Source organism: Amphibalanus amphitrite, unplaced genomic scaffold (assembly GCF_019059575.1).
Source record: "Amphibalanus amphitrite isolate SeventyFive unplaced genomic scaffold, NRLGWU_Aamphi_draft 000076F_arrow, whole genome shotgun sequence".
In the NCBI taxonomy this organism is placed as follows: domain Eukaryota; kingdom Metazoa; phylum Arthropoda; class Thecostraca; order Balanomorpha; family Balanidae; genus Amphibalanus; species Amphibalanus amphitrite.
The window spans coordinates 777,011-802,544 of NW_024881572.1; the positions used below are offsets into that span (position 1 = coordinate 777,011).

Here is a 25,534-nt window from a genome sequence, read left to right on the forward strand (position 1 = left end):
CACAAGCCATCGCGCTTGTTGGAGCCATGACTTCATCTTCGCTAATCGCTACCTTCATTGTATGGCAGCGAAGGTGTTTTCTGTAGAGTTGAATCGCAACAAGTAGGTATTCTTTCGTGAATATTTCTTGCTCATAGGCGAGCGACAACCCAGAGCTTACTGTGTGACACAGTTTATGCCTTCAACTTAATTGCCAAGCACGACAGATCCTATGGTGCCCTCGCTCAACAGACACTCGTCAGTCAGGGTAATCCACGGCGCCGCTATGTCCAACTGGCTCCGCACTCAGTTACAGGACTGTGTCAGTCTGCCACTGACTGTTATATCTGACTCTGTCTGTATACCGTCTGTCTCACAGGGAGCTCAAGAGTTTGTGGTGCCGACCCGCTGGCCGGGCCAGTTCTACAGTCTGGTCCAGTCGCCGCAGCAGTTCAAACAGCTGCTCGTCATCGGCGGGCTGGACCGCTACTTCCAGATCGCGCGCTGCTACCGGGACGAGGGCGCGCGGCCCGACCGGCAACCGGAGTTCACTCAGGTCAGTCATGGAGGTAGTTCACTCAGGTCAGTGGAGGTAGTCCTCTCAGGTCAGTCCTGGAGGTAGTTCACTCAGGTCAGTCATGGAGGTAGTTCACTCAGGTCAGTCCTGGAGGTAGTTCACTCAGGTCAGTCATGGAGGTAGTTCACTCAGGTCAGTCCTGGAGGTAGTTCACTCAGGTCAGTCATGGAGGTAGTTCACTCAAGTCAGTCATGGAGGTAGTCCTCTCAGGTCGGTAGCCTGCGCCCCGGGACCTCTGGCCCGATACAGCTCGCCGTATGACTACTTCAGCAGCTCTGTATGAGTGTACAAGTGACAATGATGTGGTATTTGTAGGTACGCCCCGACACAGGACACCACATTATCTCTGTATGTTCCCCGCGCAGGTGGACCTGGAGCTGGGCTTTACCAGCCAGCAGGAGGTGCAGGCGCTGGTGGAGGGCATGCTGCACCGCTGCTGGCCCCAGGAGCTGGTGACGCCCTTCCCGCGCATCACCTTCAGCCAGGCCATGACGCAGTACGGCACCGACAAGCCCGACGTCCGCTTCAAGTGGAGGGTGAGCTGACCGCACTGACTGCTGGGTACAGCGGACCCATCATTGATTTGGACCGAATGGAACTCACTCTCTCAGACAGACTTTCTGTAATGTGTTGCCGTACACCCGTCTCAGACTGACGCCTTCTGACTTCCCCATCTATTTGTCTCTCTATCAGTCTCTCCCTTCCTCTTCTGCCACTTCTGACTTCCTGCTGACGCCGTTCCCCCCCCCCCGCGCCCATCAGCTGGTGACGGTGACCAGGGCTCTGCGTTCCTGCGGCCTGGACGTGCTGGAGAAGCAGCTGAACGGACCAGAGGGAGCCGCCGTCGCCCTGGTGGTGCCTGACGGAGCAGTGAGTACCCTCCTGTCAGGGTGAATCGCGTCAAGAGGCTCAGCTTATATCTCAGTTGTTATTTGCTGTCAGTCCGTTATTATAACGGCGGAGTATCATTATTGTCAGTCCGTTATTAGTTATAACGGTGCAGTATCCTTATTCGTTTTATTTGGATGTTCCTGTTTGCTGTAAGAGTTTGACTGAGTTCACCATTGTGCCCGCTCCCAGCCCTAGTTCGACTGACCGTAACTCCTCCTGACGTGCCTCCGCCTAGGTCCCGCCGCGGCCGCCCATGACTCCCCCCCCCCCCCTCCGCCCCTCTCAGCGCCACCACAGCCGGGCGGTGCAGGCGCAGCACGCCCGGATGGCCGAGCAGGCCGGTCTGGCGGGCGTGTCGGCGCTGCCGGCGGACGGTGCCGGTCGGCTGGGCGGCCGGCTGGCGGCGCCGCTGGGCGCGGACACGTGCAGCCGGCTGGCGGCGGCGGCCGGCGCCGGTCCGGGCGACCTGCTGCTGCTGGCCGCCGGCCCGGAGGGCGCCGCGCGCACGCTGCTCGGCCGGCTGCGCACCCATATGGCCGACACCCTGGAGGAGGCCGGCGTGACGGTGCGCCGCGCCGGCCCCCACTTCCTCTGGGTGGTCGACTTCCCGCTGTTTGTGCGCGAGGAGGGCCGGCTGGTGTCGGCGCACCACCCGTTCACCCGGCCGCACGCCGAGGACGAGCACGTGCTCTACTCGGACCCCGAACAGGTGGGTGGGAGCCGGAGGGACGGTATCCCCTATCAGCTATACCCACTCTGGGCTGATCGTCTGATCGGGCCATATCACTAGGCATCCCTTCTAGCGCCATCAGCAGCTCTGGGTTCCATCAAGGGAAGATATAGACCAAAGCCGACTCATTGACAACTTGTGACAACGTAGCTTGAGTAAAAATGCTGAATGTTCGATGTACTAAGTTCAACTTCAAGTTAACTTACGTTCGTGCTTAGCATCATGTTATTGCTTCAAAACACGTATTTATGCTGATGGCAGACTCATGCTGGTGTTTGATCGGGACAGGTAGGTTCGATTCCCTCCGAAATGTTCACTCCGCCGATCCCGGTCCCGTTGTGTCCGACAGGCGCGCAGCCAGCACTTTGACCTGGTGCTGAACGGCTGGGAGGTGGGCGGCGGATCGATGCGCATCCACGAGCCGGCGCTGCAGCGCCACGTGCTGCAGACGGTGCTGGGGGAGGACACGGCGCCGCTGCAGCACCTGCTGGACGCCCTGGCCAGCGGCGCGCCGCCCCACGGCGGCATCGCACTAGGTACGGAACGGCGGAAACGACCAGGGGGTGCGGGGGGATGGATTAGCGGTCAGATCGGCGGCCGCATCTTCGATGAGGCTTGTGGGATGGAAACCAAGTTGACGTGTTGGCGCTTCAGGCCTGAACCGCCTGGTGGCGCTGGTATCACGTTTTGTATTTCAGGCCTGGACCGCCTGGTGGCGCTGGCCTCACGTTGTTTGTATTTCAGGCCTGGATCACCTGGTAGCGCTGACATCACTGATATGTTTGTGTTTCAGGCCTGGATCGCCTGGTGGCGCTGGCGGCGGGCGTGCCGTCCATTCGCGATGTTATTGCGTTCCCAAAGTCCTCGGATGGGCGCGACTTGATGGCCGGCGCTCCCAGCGACATCTCCCGAGAAGAATACGGACTATATCACCTGAAGAAACCCAGCTGAAGACACCTGCCTACGTCCCCGACCGCTCCGTGTATTTCTCCAGACAATTCACGCCGACACTGTACCGTCTGAACGGATTCTGGAGTCTGGATAGACTCCCGACTCGTGCGTCTTTCACCTGATGTTGTCCCATTCGCCCCTCCCCAGGGAAAAATAAAGGGGATGCCTCCGACAGTATTCTCGAGAGTGCGAAAGAACCGTGTACCGGCGGAATGAACTCATCCGAGGCCAATAAACACACAGGCACTGGCAATGACGAGCTACTAAATGTTCCATTCTTTTACACACAATTGGAAAACTTCTGCTCAGCTCCGATGCGGCGCCCGCCAGGCTCCAATCTCTGCTGACGCCGGGCTGTCCTGTCCTGCTGTCCTCAAAGCGCCCATCCTGCGCGACGCTCGGTAAGCCCAGGTGGCACGCTGTAGTTATAGACGACTGACGAGTGATCTGCACGGTGAAACACCGGGAGAATTCCCTACACACCGGCCTGCACCACCCGTCCCTCCCCGCCGCCCAGCACCTCGCCGGGCACGGCCGCCGTCCCCTGATCGGACCCACAGCACAGTCCGGGGCGGCCCTGCCATCACGGCATACTGCGCAGCTTTAACACTGTAGTCTGTGATCGTAGGTGCTTCTCAGCGCCTTGGCGCCTGGGCAAACAACGAAATAAAGGCGTGTGCCACACCGCAGTCAGTGCACGGGCGAGGGTCTGTGTTGAAGGCTATGGCTCTCTGTCAGTCACTGTTGTCCGTATCGCCCCACATCAGCTGATCCGTGCGGCGGCTGCCGGCGCCCGCACCACCAGCTGGGGTGGGTTGGAGTGGAGTCTCAGTCGGCGACTCTGCAGCGCAGGATGACGACGACCAGCGCCGGCGGCTCTGCTGGCAGGATATCCCTCTCCACTGGTAGTAGGTTAGCTGTCCCCTCTGTACGAACCCACCCGCTCAGTAGTAGGCCCGGCGCGGGTTGTTGAGCGGGTTGGGCCGGAACTTGTATGCGAGCATCATGCGTTTTCGGTAGGCGTCGAACTCTGTGTCCTCCTTGGTGACGTCCGCCTCTGTGCTGGTGCCCACGCCGGCCGTGTCCAGGGTGCGCCGCTGGCTGACCGGCGCCGTGATGCCGGCGCCGTCCGAGCCCAGGCCCTGGCCCTCCGACCAGCCCATCTTCTTCAGCATCTGGAAGCCCATGTTGTCCTCCTTCAGCTTGAACTCGCGGTAGTCGGACATGTCGGGCTCGCGGTCCTCCTTGAGCGCGCGCCACTTCTCCATGAAGCGCTCGAGCTCGTCGGGCGGCAGGAAGTCTCCGATGTGGTGTTTGCCGGCGTTCATGGCGGTCAGCTCGTCGGCCTTCCGCTGGGTCTCCAGCATCTCGGCCTTCCGCCTGGCGGACGCACGGAGAGATGTTAACGAACACAGCGGACGCATCGGACACACGGCGACTGGGGTGACGGATAAACAGATATGTACAACACCAGATGGCTTACACAATAACACTGGACGCTTTTAAGGAAAGGCACATTGGATAGCGAGAGACGCCCATACGGATATACTCTATGAGGGTCACAGTGGGCTCAAAGCAGCTGTGAGGCACGGAACATATTACACTCTGCTCCGCGTGTTCCAGGTACCGTTTGTGCTCCCAGGTGCCTCCGTCCGTTTCCTCGTCCGAGTCGTACTCGTATTTGACCTTTCCGCGCTGCGCCAGCCGCTCGCTCTCGGCCTTCTTACGTTTGATGTCCTCCAGAAGGACGTTCATCTGCGGACCGACGGCGGGCTCGGTCAGTGCCCGACCCGTGTGTAAGATGAGGGTGTCTTTGTGTGTCAACTCAGGACCGGTCAGTGCCGGCTCCGTGTGTGAACTAAATGTGGGTGGGACGGAGCAGAGGTCGAACTGACGCTCGCTGTCTCACTCGGACAGGATACGAATACGAGCCGAGCGAAACTGAGCACCACCGACAGCACACTATCGACATTTGGCTCCTTTGCAGTGTTCTAATGAAATCGTACATCGGGGGACGAGTGAATTGTCCGGGTTTAACCATCACAGAAATGTTGTTGAAATGTTGTTGTTGAATGTTGAAATGTTGAAAAGCAAATGTTGAAAGATTACCGTCTAATCATAGGTATGATAATGGTTATAGTTATCACTTGAACATTTCTTTGCAGCTTTTACCAAAAATTCAACATGCAATAAAACCACAGAAGTGCGTGTCACCTACTGCCGCCCCCGAGACTGGCCCGGTGAGCGGCCGTCGATGATTATTGTTACCTTCATCTGATCGTCACACTGTTTCCACTGGTCCTCGGACATCAGATCCACGTTACCGAACACGCGCTTGGCGTAGGCAATCAGCTCCGGAGACTTCCCGGCCACACCGGCAGGGAACGCTGCAAACAACAGCATAGGTTAGACTGTACACAGGAGACCAGACTCGCCCCAGTAAGACCGACAGTGAACGCTGCGAACAGCACAGTTCAGTCTATCAGTAAAAGGCCTGGCAAAGAGCTGAAACTAAATCTCAGCACAGCTGCAAGTTACCACTTAGACCAGGCAGCCTCGCCACATGACAGGCATTCCAAAATGATAAGTGAAACAGGGGATTTTTTTCAGACACAAGACAAACAAAACAGCAAAAAGACGCCTGCAAGCCGCAGTTAGTTTTAACGGCGGAATTAGTGACCGGCCTCGTGGGCATGGCGGTACGTACCGACTGAGGGCGTGGGCGTGGCCACGCCGACGGGCGGCACGTCTGCCCGCTCCTCCTCGGAGCCCCAGCGGCTGCGCCTCTTACGCGGGGGCTCGCCGGAGCCGTCTGGTGACACGGGGCGGCCGGCCGCGGCGTCACGGGCGAACGCGACCATCGAGCGCGCACAGACCATGTCAGCGCCCAGCCGCGACGGTATTACAATCACACGGAGAACGTCGGAACTACAGCACATACTCTCATGAACACTTATGCTTAACTTATCTACCCTGGCATTTCGTTTTCGGAACCGGGGTATACCTTCATATATGTATATGTATAGCCGATTCGCCGCAGATCACTTAAGTTTCCAGTACACTAGTTTCCAGCAATACAGAACTGACCTATCCATACTTTTATGTGAAATTTACCGCATATAATTGTTAAACACCAAAATTGACTAAAGCGGAATAGGCCACGCCATGGCCTTACACCTTAAAAGGTCTTACACCTTCGAAATTACCCTTGTCGGCCACACCGCGCTGAGGCAGACGGGCGCCGAGGTTCTGAAAGCTGACACGTCATTTACCGGACCAAGCGAGATGTACCCCAAGCACGTGAAAAGAAATTAATATTCGTCGTTGAAATAGGCATATCACGGAAGTTGAATATGACGGGAAAAACCATATGAGATAATCATATCGCAAAATCACGATACACAACCGTTGGGCCCTATTCCAGCGAGAATACACAGCTTATCACCATGTAAGTCACTGGTGCACCAACACCTTCAACTCTGCTCGATATGATACTAACAAACTGAACAATACCAAAGTCATATTACATCAGCAGCATCGACGTCAGCAAGTCATAGTAAACAAGTAACAACCGTACCTAGGACCCCGATCACCCCCGCCCAGCTCGGGCCGTTGGCCGCTGCCTTTACTGCTCACCTGCTGGGCTCCTCTCCCGCCGCGAGTGCAGCGCTCCGCCCGGCGCTGCCGTCCATCCACCGGCCGCCGCCTGCTCCGTCCCCTGCCGTCCAGAGCCGCCAACTGCAGACGAGACTAGCGAGTCTGTGAGTTACGGTGCACGTGCCGCCGCGCCGGGCCGCGCTGCCGCTGCCGCCGCCGCCCACCGCCAATACGTACTGGGTGTGTGCTGAGCCGCTCCGGCCGGCCGGTCCGCTGGAGCCGGGGGCACCGCCGCCGCGTCTGTAACAGCGCACACCCACCGGCTGTCAGTATCAGTCACAGGGGGGCAGCGGCACAGGAGGGGTGGCCGGACCGAGTCTGAACAGCGCACATCCACCGGCTGTCAGTGCGATCACAGGGGGCAGCGGTAAGGTGGGGGTGGGGGGTACAACACAGACACAGATCTGTAATCGCGCGGCGCGCACATCCCACACCATATCGAGTCACTTATTCCGCCGGACATGTCCCTACTCCCTATCAACGCATAAGTGTCGCTGTACAAGTGTACACTGTACAGGTTGTAGATAGTTTAAAATGCGCGACCGCTCCTGCGCTACGTACGGGCTTTTTGCATTCGCTGGAACATCTCCATGAAGCTGCCGTCGTTTTGGAAGACGTTGGATGGCCCGTCGGGCTTCTGGACTGGTGGTGCAGGCTCAGCGGGAGGGGCCTTCTTCTGAGTCGCCAAGAAACTGCGGTACAGCGGCAGCGGCAGTAGTTAGAAGCCATGAAAGTCAGCGTTCTCAAAAATGATAACAGGTAGTGAAAGAACAGTGAACATCAAAACATCACTGCACACTATCCTGAATAGGTTTTTTTTTTGACAACTTGAAGAGAGACTGCGCTGAGGCGACCGAATTATCGCTGGTGAGCTCTCTCGCGGCTCCTACAGAGGCCTCTCGGTCCGGCGGGGAACAGTCCGGGTGGAGGCCGGCGGCTCACCTCTGTTTGTGCGCCTCAAACAGTCTGCGGGCGCTGCTGCCGGCGCTCAGACTGCCGGACGGGCCGGGGGCGGCCTCCGATTCGGCCGGCCGCCCCCGGTCGCCGCCGCCGCCGCCGCGCGGACCGGCCGCCGCCCGCCGGCGCTGCTCGATCTCCTGCCGGCGCCGCTCGATCAGCTCCTGCTGCCGAGACATCTCGGCCAGCTTGTTGGACGGGTTCGGCCGCGACGCCATGATTAGACTCTCTGTGGGGAAAAACCATGGCCACGGGTGTCGGCAATGTGGTGCCATTTGGTGCAGGAGCAGTAAACTAGGTATGACATAACCTCCTGACTGAAATTGATATTGCCTCAAACATCCATTTGATTTAGCACTGTCACAGACCAATCAAGAAAAGCAGGCTCAGATGCTGGGGAGGGGGGGATACCACATAATACTGCTAAAAAATAATACTGCTAAAAAAAGGTTTCCATACTGCTAATACTGCTAATACTGCTAAAAACCAGGTTTCCATTCCATTTGCAATGCTGTTGCTAACTCAAACTTATCACAAAATCAATGTGTCAAATGATATAGGATGGAGAATGAGAACCAAAAAGAAGTTTGAAGCTGCAACACACTAAACCCGTGCTCAGAGTCTTTCGCACGGTGAAGATTAGATTCTAAATCGTCCCGCCAACTCTGTTCAAGGTCATTGGGGGCTTGGCTGCGGTTATGCCGGTTATGGAATGGGATTGGCCGGAAGACATAGAATCTTTGTCTTCCAAGAGCCTCGAAACACATTTTAATACTACATTCCTTGTTATATGGCCATGACTACTTTTACGCAAAGCTCTGCACAATATATAGGTTGAGGTCAAGGTACGCCACCCCACCACAATATCTTGTTGGACGCTTGAGCCAAGCTGCTGCGCGCCCTAACTCATCAACAACAACCACAATATCCATACTCCATAGCATATATCTTAGAGCCCTAGAACTACTCCATGAATATATCCAACACTTCAACTTACTTTGTCACTCAGATGATCTATGACCGTTTCCAAACCGTTTCTTATAGGTATCTTCGGTATTTTGCTATGACCGGGCGTGCTCAGAAGACTCAGGAGAAATGTATGTAAAAGGTGAAGGAGTACTGTTCAATGCTGTAACCGTATCACTTAGGTAATAGGGAACTGCCTAGCAACCTGCAAGCAACCACTGGTTAAACTACCGGTTGCATAGCAACGATGGTCCGTTTCCTGATGCTCTCATGCTGATATTTGCTTCATGAACAGGCGCGAAAATATTTCTATCTTTATCGTAATTTTAAAACAATGCTAAAAACTACGTCATAAAAAAGATAGAGGCTGTCGTTTCATGGTCTTTTCCATTTCGATTATGACATTTTGAAAGTCCATAAAATCAATTTCTATGTCTGTATATCTATGATTTCTATGCTTCATGACATAAATACATTTACAGTGCATATTTACGTCTGGACAACGAGTTGCGTTGGAAAGGCCGGAAATAGTGGCGATTTCAGGACCGCAAGAATGGACCGTCATTGGAATGATTCTTTTTTAAACCGTGCACTGTTTTCGGCCGGAATTTAATAGTTACTACAAAATATTTTGTTATTACGTTTCCACTAAGAATGAATGCCATCAGGGCTAAATTTTTACTACTTTTGCATTTTGTCAAGAAGCATATAGTGCTGTTATATTGCAGTTTTAGCGCGTTTGTTACAAAATATGAAGCAAATAAGCGTCAGTGTAATTCATCAGTGCCAGAAGTTAACTTGAGGGAAGCTATGCTAATTGCTGTTGTCCACCCACTAGAAGTTATTTAATATTTTGCTTTGTGTATTCCAAAAGGAGAGGGAACTATTTTATTTGTGCCTTTATGTCAGAATTGAAGGTGGATCATTAAATTTTCAAGGCAGTTTACGAACAAGAATTTGGTCTTTCTCGTATATAAGCAGTGGAGTGGCTAAGAAGAAAAGGTTGATCAATCCTGAAGTTCAGTCATCGTACCTCAACTTGGCAGCAAGATCCCCAAGGACAGAGGATATATTCTATACCTGTCCTGTAAATCAAAGCATTGTGTGCCTGCAAAGGATTAAGTTCTTTGTTGTGTGTTCGGAGTGAGGCTATATGGCTGTTTTTGTTGTATGTTTATGTGGAGATTGAATATAACTGTGACCCTGTGCCAGTGCTGGAAATGAGGCCGCTTTCTGGTCCCGGCGTTTTATTCTCCTCGCGGGTTAATCCCGTCCAGCGTTTAGCCTTTCGGGACCCACTCAGGGTCGCGGTTGTTTTCGCCGCTCGCCCTAGTCGAGATGCAAAGTTAATAGTCACACGAAGCTTATTTAGGGCCAGCCAAACCAGTCTAGTCTGGAGTTACTGTTAAATGTATGCATATAGATGAAAGTAAAAGGTTTTGTAAAATCGATTAATTTCGAAGTCGTATATTCAGAGGCCCCAAATAAACTTCGTGCGATTATCAACTTTGCATCTCGAATGGGCCGAGCGGCGAAAACAACCGCGGCTCTGAGAGGGTCCCGAAAGGCTAAGCGCTAGACGGGGCTAACTCACCCGGAGAATAAAACGCCGGGACCAGAAAGCGGCCTCATTTCCAGCACTGCCCTGTGCTTGTTTGTATACTTACTATGGTCAAACAGGGAACAGCACATTCACATAACATACTCACCTAGCACCCAACTCATAGCTGTACCCTGCAGGATCTGTACTTGTTCATGTCTCAAGCATTAACAAAGCACTAAAGTAGCTTAGTAATCATTTCCCACATTTTCCGAGCATCTAACATGACATACAGTAGTGAGCAGTGCAGAGCCTAGCTTCAGAGAAGAAACACTTTAAATGCACAGACTCACACCAGCCACCCAATGAGCCAGTTCCTCAGTTGACTGTTTCCCTGCAGGATGCAGCTTGGCAAGGTGAGCTAACTATTGGAAAGTTGAAGGTTATAGTCTGTTTTTCGTATCTTCTACCTTCACTCAAAGACGGTAAACTCTCTAATCACGTGCTCCAGCGAACATCTAATTAAATCAACACCGGTGCAAAGTCAATTTTTATCTCGAACGCAAGATCGAACGTGTGTCCCCTTGGCCTATCCCGTTAAAGGGACAGTATCATCGAAAAAAATATCCATGTATGGAGCTGATTTTTTTTTTACTAGCATTTCTTATTTTTCTGAATCAGAAAAACATAGTTTGAGGACCGAACTCGGTGAAAAATATTGCAACCACATTTCATTTTCATGATTCATTTTCATGAGCGAACCACCACTATACAAGCATGGCCGCCAGTTTGGAAGCATGCAAAATTACTACAGAACTGGCGCAGATAATACATTATTGACGCTACGCTTACGCGGTCGTTCTTCTGATTGAGTTGTCCTTAGGGAGAGGTAGCCTTAGGTATTGCCTATAAAAATGTAACGTGACAATTGGAGGGAGTGACAATTGGACGTGACAATTGACAATGGGAGAAAATATCACGTGACAATCACGTGATAAACGTCATACATTGGAGGGAGATTGTGATTCAAGCTGGAGGAATTCCTTTGTTGAGCCGCTAGAATCCGAAGGAAACAGCGGAAATTGCCTACGACTATTTAATGAATTTAACGGTGATGAATAAGTGCGAAAAACGTTTTGGCCTTATAAAATTTGATGAAATGACCAGGGTAAAAGTTTTATTACTGGCGGTCAATTCAAAACGGCGCAAACATTTAAACAGTGAAGATAGTGAAGCACGATTCAAAGTGTGGTACACCTTTCGTACTTTGAGCGGCGATAGCGGGAAAACGGTGTGGAGCTTCGAGGATCGGTCTTCAGTTCCCGGACCAGAAAGGTGGGGCCTATGCAATGTCAAATTTCATCAAAATGGTGATACTGTCCCTTTAATCAAAATGCGATGTTCTTTGTCAAGTGAAATGCATTTGCATAAAAGCGTGACATCATATTTTAATTCTGGCAAAATTATCCCTTTCTAATTTCATTATGTTTTCAAACAACAGAAGGGCAATGGCCTTGGTCTCAGACGAGACAAAATGATCGTAACGTTTTCTTTCAACGTTTCAAAGCAAAAGAAATGTGGGTTAGGTGACTGAAGTAAGGCGGTGAAGAAGGAGCACAACCAACGAATATCGCCAGAATAAAGAACTTACCTCCTTGGATACCAGAAAGAAAAGTGTTGAAGGCGCGGAGAAACACCGTCGGTGGTGGCACAGCTCAACTCCGTCATGCTTTCAGCGCAATATAATACGAAAAATGCATACGTGGGTGTTATTGTTGTTATTACCTGCATTTGTGTATCATAATATAAGCCCTAAGGCGTTGGTGATTGCCAGCGCTCACTCAAAAGGTCATGTCAGATGATAAAGATCACCAGCAGCTTTCGACAATACCTAATAGCTGCTAGAACTAAAGATGTTTCGACGGCGCTGTAGTTCAATCGGTTGACAAGGTTTGGTCAGATTTGTCCAAACATGTTGAGCTCGGGAGTTTTTTTAAATTAATGACCTTCAGCGGCCTTCACTATTGACCTCAGCAAAATGCGGTATATACCTACTATATACTATACTGCTGAAAGTAATTGTTGAGAGCTATCGATTCTTGCCCGTGTCTTCGCACCTTGCTTACTTTTCGGGATGATCGCGTGAGGCAGATAGGAAAATAATAAGATGAAGCAAATCTGCCTGGGGACCCCTCAAGCGGGCGTGGGCTAAGATAATTTTGTTATTCGTCGGTGTAAAAGTTATCGCAACGTAAATAAAGCAAAACATAAATTAAGCATTTGAAAAAATATAGGTAACACATTTAGTTTCTTTTACCTAATGACAAGGAAGTGCTAGCTTTAAACTATTCTTTAAATGTTCTCAGCAAAACGTCCTTGTGTATAGGTCGGTAGTCAGTACCAATAAACCGTGGTAACGATAATACAAGCGATACTCTTTTTCTTTCTTTTCCGATTTGAACTGCGCACTGAAGGCGAACTCCAACACGAGCAACAAACTCCTGCAATGAGTGGTGGGCCATGCGGCCAATATTTGAAAACTATACCCTAAAAACGTGCTGGAGGAACAAAACATCTTTGAGTGAAGGTAGAAGATACGAAAAACAGACTATAGCAGGTAAGATTGAGTTAGGGTGAGTAGGTAGTAGCCTACCTATAACTGGGTGCTACTGCTATGCAGGTCTTGGGTAGGCTGCAAATATGTGTGCTGATTGAGGTTAGGTCAGCTGTCAGGTTATTCAGGTATGCTCATTGCTCAGGTCACATTTTTATGGACACTTGGCAAATTAAAAAACTAACATAACCTAATCTAAGCTAACCCGACTAAACCTACACAACTGCTGACTATAGGAACTAAGCACCTACCTACTTGTGCCTACATCTCATACCATGTCAAAGTAGAGTTCCTTGGTGGAAGATTACCCGCAGTACTTTTTATCCCAGTCCTGTGAAGAAAACTAATACTTCTAAGCTCTGAGTCACTGCTGGCCATCCACAGGAAGAAACGCTGAGACTGGGAGCTTTGCCATTGTATATTGGACCAACAATCACTATCACGAATGACTATTATATTATATTATTATAATATATGATCACATCGTTGCATGGATTGTCACATTGCCAATTTTATAACAATCCTTTTTTCAAGAAATACAGTAATGATTAACATCAAAATCAACATAAAGTGGATTAGCGATCCAAGGTTTCTCCTCCAGTAGCAATGGAATGATCGCATGTTTCATTTGCCACTTGCCAGACACTGAGTACCTGATGCACATTACAGTCCGCATAGCATCTACATAAGCATAGTAAAGCTGCCAAAGTCCATTCATTCTAGATTTTCAACTTGATAGCACTAATTTATCTTGCTGTTGTAAGTTATCATTCAATATTCATACCAATACATCAATATGCGCAGTGCGCTCATCAGTCAACATTTTCTGGCATGATCCTGCTCAGCGCGCTCTTTAGTATTGCTCCAAGATCTGCAATATTATAGCTTGTTTTCGGCCAATAAGCTCTTTAAATTTTACTTTTTCTTGCTGATGTATGAGCCCGTTTAACTTGCGTTTATCAACCAAAATTTCATAACTTCAAATTCAACTTGATGATATTGCTCAGGAGTCAGGACCTCTGTCAGCCTCCTGGATACTTCGGATTGTATTCAGTCACATGCTTCTTACCTATGATATAAGTCAACCTTAAGGGATTCAAAACATCCAACAAAACGACGTACAAGAGTACGGAAACCACCAGATAAACTTAAAAAGCGCCTTGGAACAGAGCCAAGTCAAGGTAGCCAAGTGTGCTCCATTTGTTTGTTTACAATGATTGTAGTGCTGATGTATTTTTAGGACTCTGAAGGTCGGCTTATAGAAAATGAAACGTTTTTACAGAAGTTGTAAGGCAATTAATATTTATCTGAAAGAACTAAAATATTCAAAAGCCAAACACTATGAAATACATGAATCGGAACGAAAAAGTAACCCAAAAATCCAGCCTAATCACTGGCTCCTAAAACTGCAACAAAGTCAGCACTTTTCCCCGCAACTCGTTGTCCAGACGTAAATATGCATTTACAGTTATTTTGTTCAGTGTCAGTTTTAGACTAAAATCAAAAAATTATCAAAACTTTTTTGGATAAGACCTATGACGTCATTTCAAAACTAATTAGAATTTCCGTTGAGCACAAGTTGAGGATGCAAGACTTGTGAAAACGCGCCAAGATGGAAAAATTGGAAAGCGTGGATGGGTTACAAAACGGTGAAAATAATATCAATATCGTGGGAGCGGTCTCTGAGTATGTAGTGCTTTACCTTACCTTACCTTACCTTTGCGGTGATCGGGATAAAAGGCCACTTGGCCTGGGGAACCTGCTCACATCGAGCTCGTAACGGGATACCAATACAGGCTGGGCTCTTAGGGGTTTGGGACGTCAAACATCGAGTCGCGCCAGTGTTTGTCCAGTTGGGCCTTGAACTGGTTCACGGACTGGGCTGATACCACTGCGTTTGGTAGAGAGTTCCAGTCGTTGATAACTCTAATGCTGAATGCGTTTCTGCGCACGAGTTTCGATGCCCTGGGCTTCTTGAGTTTCCACCCGTGGCCCCTGGTGCGGTCCGAGTCGCTCCGTGTCAGGAAGACTTCAGGGCCCTGTTTCACCGGTGATAGCAGCACGCTGCTTTTACACGTGTCAAATTGGGTTTCCATGGAAACATCAACAGGCCCATTGCTCCAACACTACCACAAGTGTGACGTCAGCTCGCGCAATTTGATAGCAGCGTGGTAGCAGCGTCCCGTGAGCGAGTTACCTAAGTGTGGAACTACCCAGCGCCGAGCCGGCCGGATGACGTCACACCACGGCCAGTGCCGGCGCAGCGGCAGACTGGCCGAGATTGGCATGATCTTAACTTGGCGAAGAGGCATCGGACGCCAAACTTCTGCTGCAGCTATAAATCACATTTCATGTGTTTCTTCTATGTGTATGAGCTATTAAGTCCTTCGAATACCTAATGTGTAGGTGAGCGTACCTGCATTTAGCAGTGTGTGCTATGCTATGTGGATTGAAAACTGGGGGCACATCCGACACACTGCGCAATGGATTCCGATATTGCTTGGCTGATTCTGGCTTTGTGTCTTCGCACGAACCATTGACAGGGAGGACGTCATTTTTAAAGGTTGTCAGGTGCACTCAAACGTTTTAATAAGCAACTGCTGATTGAATTTCTGGCGAGGGGTGGTGGAACGTTCTGTTCACAAATGAGTATCTACCTACCTAGTGCCTACCTGCATTGGCAAATAACTTGGTCGCGGTCAATTAGGCATGATTCACGAAGTCCCTTATCTTTTATTAGACTTATTAAGCCCAATGTGCAACATTTGCGTCTTTTCGCGTTGCATCGGGTAGCAAATGAGAAAATCTGCCTCTTCTTCACAGCCCTCAATTCAAGAAACCGTCCTTTTCCTTATCACACCATTCCATAACATAATTTTCAAACATGGGTATCCTCCCCACAAAAAATGAAGCAGTTTCCTGCGGCTCCAATGCGCCGCTCGTCCAGACGGAAGTGTTATATTCTCGGCGGTCCAGTCTGCATTCTGCAGCACAATTAAACTTGGCGGACCCCCAGCGCACGACTGAACGATTCGTATTGTTGTGAGTGACTGTGACGACAGCAAATGAATTCACTGGTGGTTTCGGAATAATTAACAGGCGGCGCAGCCCAGTGCCTCTTACGATGAATTACAGTGGCGAATGCACTATTGCAGAGAAGAAATGGATTGAGCAGATGCCCAACCTCGCTGTATTATCAACTAAACATTAGATACGCTTTACATTATAATCAGGCAATCATGGAAACAAGCGACTTGCGAGTTGCGACCCTTCCGCCTTACATAACTCGGCAGAATGCCCATGAGTCGGCTAAACTACACTGCATCTCTTCAAACTTATAGTATTTTACAATTTACCACTCAGCTATGCAACAGGCTTATAATTCACTGCTAAAGTCTGAACTCCTTTTTCCCTATCATCTTTTTGGCACCGTCAATCGCCATCTGCGCTGCCCACTGTCCAGCAAATAATCCGGCCGTCTCCAGTCCTCTGGCAGGGGCTTCCAAACTCAAGCGAACTCGCCGAAGTTTCGCCATTCAATGCGCAGGATCTGTACAATTGAGTTTGAGAGCCTCTGGGTTGGCTCGGCGCGCCTGCGCTGCGCCGTTGGTCCGGCCAAGTACGCGAGTGACGTCATGCTATAGGCGTCATCCCCCGACCAAAGTCACCAATCAGAGCCCTAGAATCGACTTGTAGTTCCACACTTAGGTAACTCGCGTCCCGTGAAACACCGCCCAGGTGATATTGCCAGACCACCGTGTAACAGTTGGTAAAACGTCACCATGTCGCATCTGCGTCTCAGGTAGTACAAGGATGGCAATCCTAGTCAAGCCTAGTCGACGGAGCCGTTCGGTGTACTGAAGGCGTTTGATCGTGGGGACCATCCTTGTTGCACGCCGTTGCACACGTTCAAGCTTCTTCTGATCAACCTTTCGGAAGGGACCCCAGATCGTGTTTCCGTATTCCAGGAGAGGGCGAACAATCGTCTTGTATAACAGAGGCAGTGTGAACTCATTAATCTCTGATGTACAATGAAAATATTTAGTTTAGGTGCAGGTTTATGTGAATTAGAATTGACAGATTAATGTGCTTAATAAGCCCCACATAACCAGCCCCAGCCCACATTGACATGCTGCAGTAGTACCTAGTGAGCAGGCGTCACTCATTTTTGCAACCAAGGAGAGGCGCTATGCCCGGATATAGTAGGGGACCTATTTGTAGGTGGTAGGTTACGTTAGGTCAGGCTAGGTTTGTTATGTTTTTTTTTTAACTCACCTGTTCAACTCACCTGTTTGGGGTTCCCTTGGTCTGAGAGCAGCCAAAATGAATGCAGGGATGGGGAGAAGGGAAGGAACCCGCATAGAAAGAGCTCGCCCGATGGATGAGAACACATCCAAACGGGAAAGTGAGCCCACAAGTGCCAAATGAATGAGTTTACAAGAGTGATAAGATACAACCAGCAACATTATAATCGGAACACAGTTAACGGTCATGGGACACAATTCATTTAGATACGCACTAGAGACTAGTATACAAACAGGGTATCACCCAGCGTCGCAGATAACATGGATTTGAACCTGGTTAAATCTGGTTCAGACACTACTTCGTCCGGTAGAGAGTTCCATGGAGTGATACAGCGGACACTAAATGATCTGGCACGTAAATCTGTTTGGGGACGGACGTGTGGCAACTTAAAGCGGTGGCCTCGGGTTCCAGAGGATGGCGAGAGCACGAAAATATCCGAAGGTTTGATTGAACATTTATCATGGAAGAGTTTCCAGCATTGTATCATGTCAGCTCGGAGGAGCCTGCCCTTGGCCGAAAATTGGTTCAGGGCCTTAAGTCGAGAGTAGTAATCTAGGTTGCCGAGACCATGGACGCGCTTCGTCCAACGCCGCTGGACTGACTCGAGGAGCCTTAAGTCACCCACGTATCCGGTGTGCCACACGCAAGAACAGTACTCGATCAAAGGCCTTACGTGCGTGTTGAAGAGTGTCATCATAAAGTCCGGGGACCTGCAAACAGTAGATTTAAGCAGGTTCTGAGTTAGACCCGCGGCTTTTGAAACCGTTGCTGTAATATGATTGTGAAACTTCAAGTCTGAATCAACTACAACGCCAAGGTCGGTGTGGGAGTGGACAACCTGGATTGGGGCATTGGAGATGTGATAACATGGAGGGGGGAGAGCGTGGAATTTCCTGTGAAAACGAAGGACAACACACTTTTTAACATTCAGAGAAAGGCACCAAGACTCAGCAGTGCTCTGCAGCATATCAATGTCACGCTGGCACATCTGTGAATCGAGGTCATAGCTGGCATGCGGGATATGACGAATTTTCATGTACATCTTCAGGTCATCTGCAAAAACCTTGTAACGGCATGACAGGTTGCTAGCAACGTGGTTTACAAATATCAGAAATAGGATGGGTCCCAGAACAGAGCCCTGGGGGACACCACTGGTGACACGGTGAGGGCTGCTCAGCTTTGTCTTCACCTGTACGGCCATTTGTCGGTCAACTAGGAAGTCCTCGATCCATCGGACCAGGCTGTCCTGGATACCAAGGAGACGAAGTTTTGTTAGGAGGATTTGGTGAGAAACGACATCAAACGCTTTGGCGAAGTCGAACATCACGACATCAACGACACTTCCACTGTCTACATGCAGAGACACCTCATTGTACACCAGGAGCAGTTGATCCATGGTAGACCTGCCTGCTCGAAATCCGAACTGGTGGTCAGTCAGGATGCCGTTGTCTTCCAGGTAAGCTGAGAGATGACGAACAATGATTCTCTCTAAGCATTTACACGTCACAGAAGTGAGGCTGATCGGTCTGTAGTTGAGTGCGTCGTACCTTGAACCTTTCTTATAAATCGGGACAACTCTCGATGACTTCCACAGAGTTGGGAGTTTGCCTTCTCCGAGGGACCTTTGGAATAGCAGGTAGAGTGGGTAGACAAGCCCAGTGGCACAGTTCCTGAGAAGCATGGGGTGAAGATCGTCTGAGCCTGCTGCTGAGTTGGTGTCCAAGGCCTGTAGCACAGACAGCACAGACAGACTTTTTGTTAGAAAGAAGCATATGCTTACCAAGTAGATGCTTACCAAGTAGATCTGTAAGAGGCAAAGGGAGCAGGATGCTCATAGGATGCTGCCTCAGTGTCCCAAAATTACAATTTGACTTGGGTGTCAGAGTGGAAAATTCGAACCCTTAAAGGCCAATAAGAGTGGAAAATTAGAAACAAAATGTGGGATATTAACTCAGTAAATGAGGAAAGCGGCACTGATTCTCAAGGAAGTTTAATATTACATCGCTGGAGAGTGGAGTTAGGGGTTTTCCACTCACTTATGCCAAAGAGACATTTGAGAGTGGAAAATTCACTTTGAAAATCAAAAGTGAGAGTGGAAAATTATTCACCCTTGGGTGTCATCTCCCGCCCAAACCAACAAATTTTGAGACACTGTGCTGCCTCTCTCCGTTGTCTTCTTGATGTGTTTGTCGTACTTGTTCTTGAAAATGTTAACATTCTTGCTCGTTACAACTTCTTCAGGCAACTTATTCCACTGTTCAATAATTCTTGATGAAAAGAACATACCTATTACGTTTAAATGTGCGATGCCTCGGCTTCCGGAGTTTCAGAGTGTGCCCTCGTGTCCTTTCCCTGTGGCCGTCTGTTTCAAGTTTCAGGAAATCTTCTCCTGCACTGACCATATCAAATCCATGTATCAATTTAAATACTTCTATCATGTCTCCTCTTTGTCTCCTCTCTTCCAGAGTTGTCATGTTCAGTTCCGCCAGACGGACTTCGTATGGTTTGGCAGCTAGTCCAGGTATAAGTTTCGTGGCTCTCCTTTGAACTTTCTCCAACTTGTTAATATCCTTCTGGAGGTAAGGTGACCACGCCTGAATGGCATGCTCCATTCGAGGTCGTACAAGGGCCTTGTAGATGGGCAGGAACATTTCCTTGTCCATACATGTAAAGGTTTTTCTTATCCTTCCCAGCATGGAGTTCGCTGCTGCCGCGGCCCTGGACACTTGCTCGGATGCTTTGAGATCAGGAGTAACAATCACCCCCAGATCCTTTTCTTTGTCAGTCTCCATTAAAGTCGTTCCTCTTAGAGAGTAGTTATAGCCAGGATTCTTGGGACCAAAATGCATCACCTTGCATTTGTCCTTGTTGAAATCCAGTAACCATATTTGACTCCACACTTCCAGTTTGCAAATGTCCTCTTGCAGAATGACTCCATCTCTGGGGCCTCCAATCCTCCTGTAGATTTTTGCGTCATCTGCAAAGAGTTTCCCTGGAGAGTCCAAATTCTTCATGAGGTCATCTATATATATCAGAAAGAGGGTCGGTCCTAAAACACTACCCAGAGAGCACACATCCGAGCTCTCTGGATATAGCACCTTTCCTTGGCTGCTAAAATGAGTGTGACGCGTGCTTTACTACTGTCCATGCTGCTTGGTGGACATCTGGGTCTGAATCAATCATTTAAACATTGAGACTCCCCTTATGTCTTGGATAAAAGTTTCACCCTGGCAAGGGATTTCGATTTCTTTATGAGTGAGTGCTGTCAAAAGGTTACTGTAGGTACCTATGTCATGTGCATTGGTTTTGAATCACCTGACCACTCTGCTCCTAGGAACGAGGGACTGATGGAGCAAGAAGGAAAAGATGCAGAACAGGAGGAAGGTGAGCTGGTTGGAAATCCACTCATGAGTCATACATGATCAGTCGGTGCTTCTTGATTGTTTTTTACCGCTTTCATAGTGGGGAGAGTATAAAGTATCAAGAAAAACACTGAGGCATTATTCCTCTACTCTTATGACTTTAGAAGTGCTTGTAGTTGGCAATAGTGTGCATATGGATTTGAGTTACTTGTAATGGTGCACACAATACACATGCAATATTCATGATATTATATTTTTGAGAGGGAAGAAAGCTGAACATGGGAATATGCTAATATGTAGGTACTTATTTTATGCATAGCAGCCCAACATATACAATTCATTGTCTTTTGCTGCATTTTAAGCTATTGGATATTTTTATGACATATGGTCCCTATGTTGTTTTCACAGAGGTTATACCATCCTCCCAAGGGGAGATGTTTTCTTCCCAATCGAGTACTCCAGATCTGCTCTCACCTGCACATCTTATTCCAATACTGCAGCCGTCGCAATCGCTCAGTGGCAATGAGATGGGCACACCTCAGCATCCAAGGTTAGTGCCACAGATTGATTGATTGATTGATTGATTGATTGATTCATATTTTATTTATAGAAGCATTTTCACAGTCATACATTTACACGGATTGGTGCAGAAGCGACAAGCGCTTATCTCTAAGCACCTCTCCCAGTTCCCTACAAGGTAGGAGGCACGACCACCGCCCCCGACCGCCCAGCCAGCAGACCAGAAGCAGAGCCGCCCGTCGCCAGTCCGCCTATTTTATGCTTAGAGAAATTACTTCCAAAAGCGTGCTTTTTATATGAACCTACCAGTGCCAATGATATAATTTTGAATGGCCCTGACCAGCTCCCCGCCGCCGCCGCTGCCAATACCTTGACCCTCTAGGAGAATTTCGAGTTGTCTTCTAAGAGAAAAAGCGTCAAAGTCGTGGAATACAGTGGAGACAGAGTTAAAAAGAAGCGTCCGTTCGTCAGCGTAAAGAGGGCAGTGCAGCATAAAGTGACGTGAGTCCTCCCAAGGATGACCGCACTGACAGGCCGCATCTTGGGTGTCCAGATGTGGCATGGCATACTGTTTTCCAACATTTGACTGTTTCTCAGCACATTTGATTGCATGCATTTACTTTGGACGATATCAACAATGTACTATGTGTCAACCTTTTAGTTTAGTGTGGATTACAAGTATGTTTTGGCATGGGCGTAGGAACATCACGAAAAGTGTGTGTGTGTGGGGGGGGGGGGGAGGCAGCGAAACTTCAATACCACTTTGTGGGAGCCTTATGGAGAAATTCTTTGCAGTTGCTTAGCTCACCTGGCTGAACCATTTCCTGATCTTAGTTTTGTATTTAAGTAAAAATAAAAAGTTTACCAAAAAAATGGCTGAAAAGCGGGGTAGGGGACGTGACCCCCCCCCCCCCTGTTCCTACGCCTATGTGTTTTGGTGTTCATTAATTGTAACCGCAGGTTGTTTGAAAAGACAAACACTATTCGTTAGAATTGTGTTTTTCTATTGTAAAACAACCGTATTGCTACCGCTGTACCAGTGACAGCTGGTTGTTTTCTGCCAGGTCGGCGGAGCTGCTGGCCTCCACCCCCTCAGCGTTGCGACCGGACGCCGACAGCTCGCCCGCCGAGGTCCGTCTCGACGTGTCGGCCGCCCACTCGGAGGCCTGGCTCGACCTGTCGGAGACCCCGTCCGAGGTCCGGCTCGATCTGTCAGCGACGCCCTCGGAGCCGGGCCCGGAGCGGCCGGCCGGCCCGCTGAAGCGGCCGCGCTCTGCCGACGCGGCGGTTCCCACCCCGGAGAAGAGGGCGCGCACGGCCGCCGCCGGCGCGGACGACTCGGACATACAGTTTGTGGAGGAGGTGGCGCCGGACGTACAGGTCGTCTTCAACTCGCAGGCGGCCGAGTCGGCGCCGCTCAGTTCCGCCGCCGAGTCGCAGGCCGACCTCCGACTCTGCCTGTCGCCGTCCCAGTCGGAGGAGGTGTCTCAGCTGCCGGCCGCGCCGCCTGCCGGCTCTCCCGCGCCGGCCGAGGCCTCTGCTGAACAGACTAGCGAGCCGCCCGGGCCCAGCTGCCCGTCTGCGGACACGCCGTCCGACGGCGGTGCCGCGCCAGCTGCCGGCGGGGCGCCTGGCCGCGTCCGCACGCCTCCGGCCGCCGGCGGCTCCGGCAGCTCCGGGCCGGCCGTCCGCCCGCCGGAGGAGTCGCCGGCCTCCTCGGACAGCCAGGGTTTCCAGCCGGCCACCGAGCCGGGGTGTGACGCCGCCGGGGTGCGGCTGCCACACATCCAGACACCCCAGGTGGGCAGCAGCGACTCGGTCTCGCCCGATGGCGACACCGTGTTCGGCCAGGCGCAGCGGCTGATCGAGGAGCAGAACCGACAGCAGCAGCTGCGGGCCGCCGACCCGGAGGGACCCTCGTCCACCGCCGCTGCCGGGCAGCGCGAGACGCCGGCGGCGGTCACTCTGGAGTCGACTGAGCCGTCACCGGCGGCGGCAGAGGGCGAGAAGCCGCCCTCCACAGCGAACAGTGAGAACCCGTCGTCAGGTGCAATGGAAGACGATAGCCGGTCATCAGCTGTTGATAAATCGTCTATCGTGGTGGACAGAGAGAATCCGCCGGCTGCTACGGGTGAGGGCGGCAGTGCTCCGTCAGCTCGGGAGGCGGGTGAGCAGCCGCCGCCGGCTGCGGAGGCCGGGGAGAAACAGGAGCGGGAAGGAGAGCCGGTGCCTGCGACGGAGGAAGAGCCGGTGCCTGCGGCCGCTGTGGCAGAGGGCGCGCTCTCTCAGCCCGCGGCGGACGGCCTGCGCCCGGAGGACAGTCGGCTGGGCTCGCAGACAGACCTGTCGCAGCTGTCGCAGCTATCGGCGTGGCGCAGCGCGGCGATGAAGTCTCCGGGCCACACGACGGCCGAGGCGTCGGCGGCCGACCAGTCACGTGCGGCGGCCGCCGAGCCGAGCGGCGGCCGACCAGCGGCCGAGAGTGCCGAGCGGGAGCTGGGCGAGGACCCGCTGCCGGCCGCCTCCGACCCGTTCCGGTTCCACGGCACCCAGTCGCAGGAGACGCAGCCCTACCGCCTCCGACCGGTCATCAAGGTCAGTGTCCAGTGACTCCGGCCAGTGTGGGCCGACGGGCTGGCAATAACAGACCTGTCAGTCAATGGTGCGGCTACAGAGCGTGAACATTCGTGTGTAGCCTCCGTATTGATACTAAATTACACTGCTCTTCAAATGAGATTCCATTCAGTGTTGATAATTTTTACGTAAACCCTTATGGCTCGCAACGAAGGATGTTGATTTATTTAATTATCTGATTGACGTGTTTTAACATCCCTTCAGACTTTAGCTGTTCCCGTTTGAAGCCTCACATTTTCTATTTTGCTGGCAGTCAAAAACACAGACGTCAGACAAAAGTACGTCCACCGCGGGAGCGTCCGTGGCAGCTGATTCGACCGACAGCTCGTTTCAGAGACTCGTGGCGGTAGGCAGAACACTGCGCACATGTGCTACGTATCGATTGAGCAAGGAGCATGGCTTGTTGTTCTGCGGTGTCGGACTCCGGGAGTTTCCTCTTGGATTCAGGATTTTTAATTCCAACTCTGGGTTCTTCGCATGTCTGGCTCTCTAACTTCCATGTGCTTGGAAACCAGCTCGCTTATCGTATTTACCATAGACGGCGGAACGGGGAGGGCACCAGGGCACCGTGCCCTCCTTTGATTTTGGCATTTTAACATTAGCCCTAATGGGCGTTGCATGGAAAGAATGGGACCAAAAGTCGGCAGTGCCCCCCCCCCCCTCCCTTAATTGAAGTGTTCCGCCGCTACTATTTACCTACCTAGTGGACACATTTACGGTATGTTTGCATCATTTCTATTGATTTGATATTTATCGCGTTTATCATAAGCGGAGCTACTTCATTCCATAGCCCTTGCTAGCCATCATCGTCCTTAGCTGCATATCCAAAGTTGAAGTGGAAAATTGGAATCGATCTTTAGTTCCTCGCACGAACCCGCTGGAGATTTGCACCTGCACCGATGGTAGTGACGTCATCGTTCACTGTGCACGCCGCACACTGCCGGCGGCCGGTCCGGCACCCTCGGCCGGACCTTAATGGTCATCCTACCCCGACCGAACCGTGACGAGTCTCCCTGCACCTCACACCCGGGCCGAACTGTGATGGTCCTCCCTCCAGCCCCGGTCGAACTGTGATGGTCCTCCCTCCAGCCCCGGTCGAACTTTGATGGTTCTACCTCCACCCGGGCCGAACTGTGATGGTCCTCCCTCCACCTGGCCGAATTGTGAATACTGTGATGGTCCTTTCCTATGCCTACGACTTTCTCTATACCTCAAGAGGATTATCCCTATAATTGCGCCTCGGTCGAACCCTCCAACCCGGCCGAACTGTTACCCTCCCTCCCCCCCCCCCCCACCCCACCCCTGGGCATAGCTTGTGACTTCAATTTCAGTGTATTGATTTGCTAATTGCTATGCATGATAGCCTGTCCCTTTGACGACGGTCGCGTTTTATGGCACGCTGCTAGCCACCAATAGCGCTTTTCCCGAGTTGACATCATTGTTTGTGGTCATACGTATGATGTTATGCGACTGGGGCCCAGCCAAGGCCCAGGCACGGCCTTCCATTAGCCCCCGATAGCGGCAACTTTAACAACTAAACTGATGACGTCAGCCGATAATGGGTCGTCCGAGTTTTATGATGTCTCCATGGAAACCGAAAACGCCAAAACACTGGTAGCCACTAGCAGCGTGCCGTGAAACAGGGGTGAGGTGTCGGCTGAATGAACTGAACACTGCTAGCATGAACCGTATGCAATGGGGTTGAATGAGTGTATTATTGATCCATGGAGCGTGTTAGCGAATGTGGTGTGGAAGTGAGGCTTACACATAACTTGCGATCAAACATCTTCTAGCCATGTTTGGATTACACGTCGACGTAGTAACCGTAAAGTTTTGTGAATACTCAGTCATG

The 25,534-nt window shown here is 50.9% G+C and overlaps 3 protein-coding genes across 4 annotated transcripts in view; 2 read left to right on the top strand and 1 right to left on the bottom strand.

Annotated features, from left to right (window-relative positions):
• LOC122379392 (aspartate--tRNA ligase, mitochondrial-like) overlaps positions 1-3,387 on the top strand; it is a 60,548-nt gene extending 57,161 nt beyond the window's left edge. The window contains exons 8-13 of the mRNA XM_043361563.1: positions 359-535; positions 922-1,092; positions 1,319-1,426; positions 1,734-2,156; positions 2,527-2,713; positions 2,971-3,387. Coding sequence (XP_043217498.1) covers positions 359-535; positions 922-1,092; positions 1,319-1,426; positions 1,734-2,156; positions 2,527-2,713; positions 2,971-3,128 — 1,224 coding nt within the window. The 3' untranslated portion in view covers positions 3,129-3,387. The remainder of the gene's footprint in view (positions 1-358; positions 536-921; positions 1,093-1,318; positions 1,427-1,733; positions 2,157-2,526; positions 2,714-2,970) is intronic.
• LOC122379393 (SURP and G-patch domain-containing protein 1-like) lies at positions 3,140-8,840 on the bottom strand. 2 transcript variants are annotated; one of them, XM_043361564.1, is made up of 9 exons: positions 8,740-8,840; positions 7,728-7,971; positions 7,347-7,477; positions 6,963-7,025; positions 6,765-6,878; positions 5,836-5,940; positions 5,397-5,515; positions 4,756-4,883; positions 3,140-4,508 (listed from the first exon to the last, which is right to left on the bottom strand). In XM_043361564.1, exons 2-9 carry the CDS (start codon positions 7,958-7,960, stop codon positions 4,073-4,075), a joined length of 1,329 nt encoding a protein of 442 aa, XP_043217499.1. In that variant the 5' UTR covers positions 7,961-7,971; positions 8,740-8,840; the 3' UTR covers positions 3,140-4,072. The 2 variants fall into 2 exon arrangements, with proteins under 2 accessions (XP_043217499.1, XP_043217500.1); XM_043361565.1 differs by having other exon boundaries at positions 6,765-6,866; positions 8,740-8,827.
• Positions 8,841-14,458: 5,618 nt separating this feature from the next.
• Positions 14,459-25,534, top strand: part of LOC122379350 (streptococcal hemagglutinin-like) — a 33,016-nt gene continuing 21,940 nt past the window's right edge. Inside the window, exons 1-5 of the mRNA XM_043361485.1 lie at positions 14,459-14,511; positions 20,502-20,551; positions 20,938-21,079; positions 22,113-23,368; positions 23,522-23,643. Of these exons, the coding sequence (XP_043217420.1) occupies positions 20,515-20,551; positions 20,938-21,079; positions 22,113-23,368; positions 23,522-23,643 (1,557 nt within the window). The 5' untranslated portion in view covers positions 14,459-14,511; positions 20,502-20,514. The remainder of the gene's footprint in view (positions 14,512-20,501; positions 20,552-20,937; positions 21,080-22,112; positions 23,369-23,521; positions 23,644-25,534) is intronic.

What these genes read in the sequence shown, in the direction of transcription:
- LOC122379393 (XM_043361564.1), bottom strand. Translation starts at nt 7,960, where the DNA reads ATGGCGTCGCGGCCGAACCCGTCCAACAAGCTGGCCGAGATGTCTCGG. An exon ending in GCGGGAGAGGAGCCCAGCAG is followed by an intron (nt 5,941 to 6,764) that starts GTGAGCAGTAAA and finishes CCGTGTCACCAG; the next exon opens with ACGGCTCCGGCGAGCCCCCG. An exon ending in GGCACCTGGGAGCACAAACG is followed by an intron (nt 4,509 to 4,755) that starts GTACCTGGAACA and finishes TGCGTCCGCCAG; the next exon opens with GCGGAAGGCCGAGATGCTGG.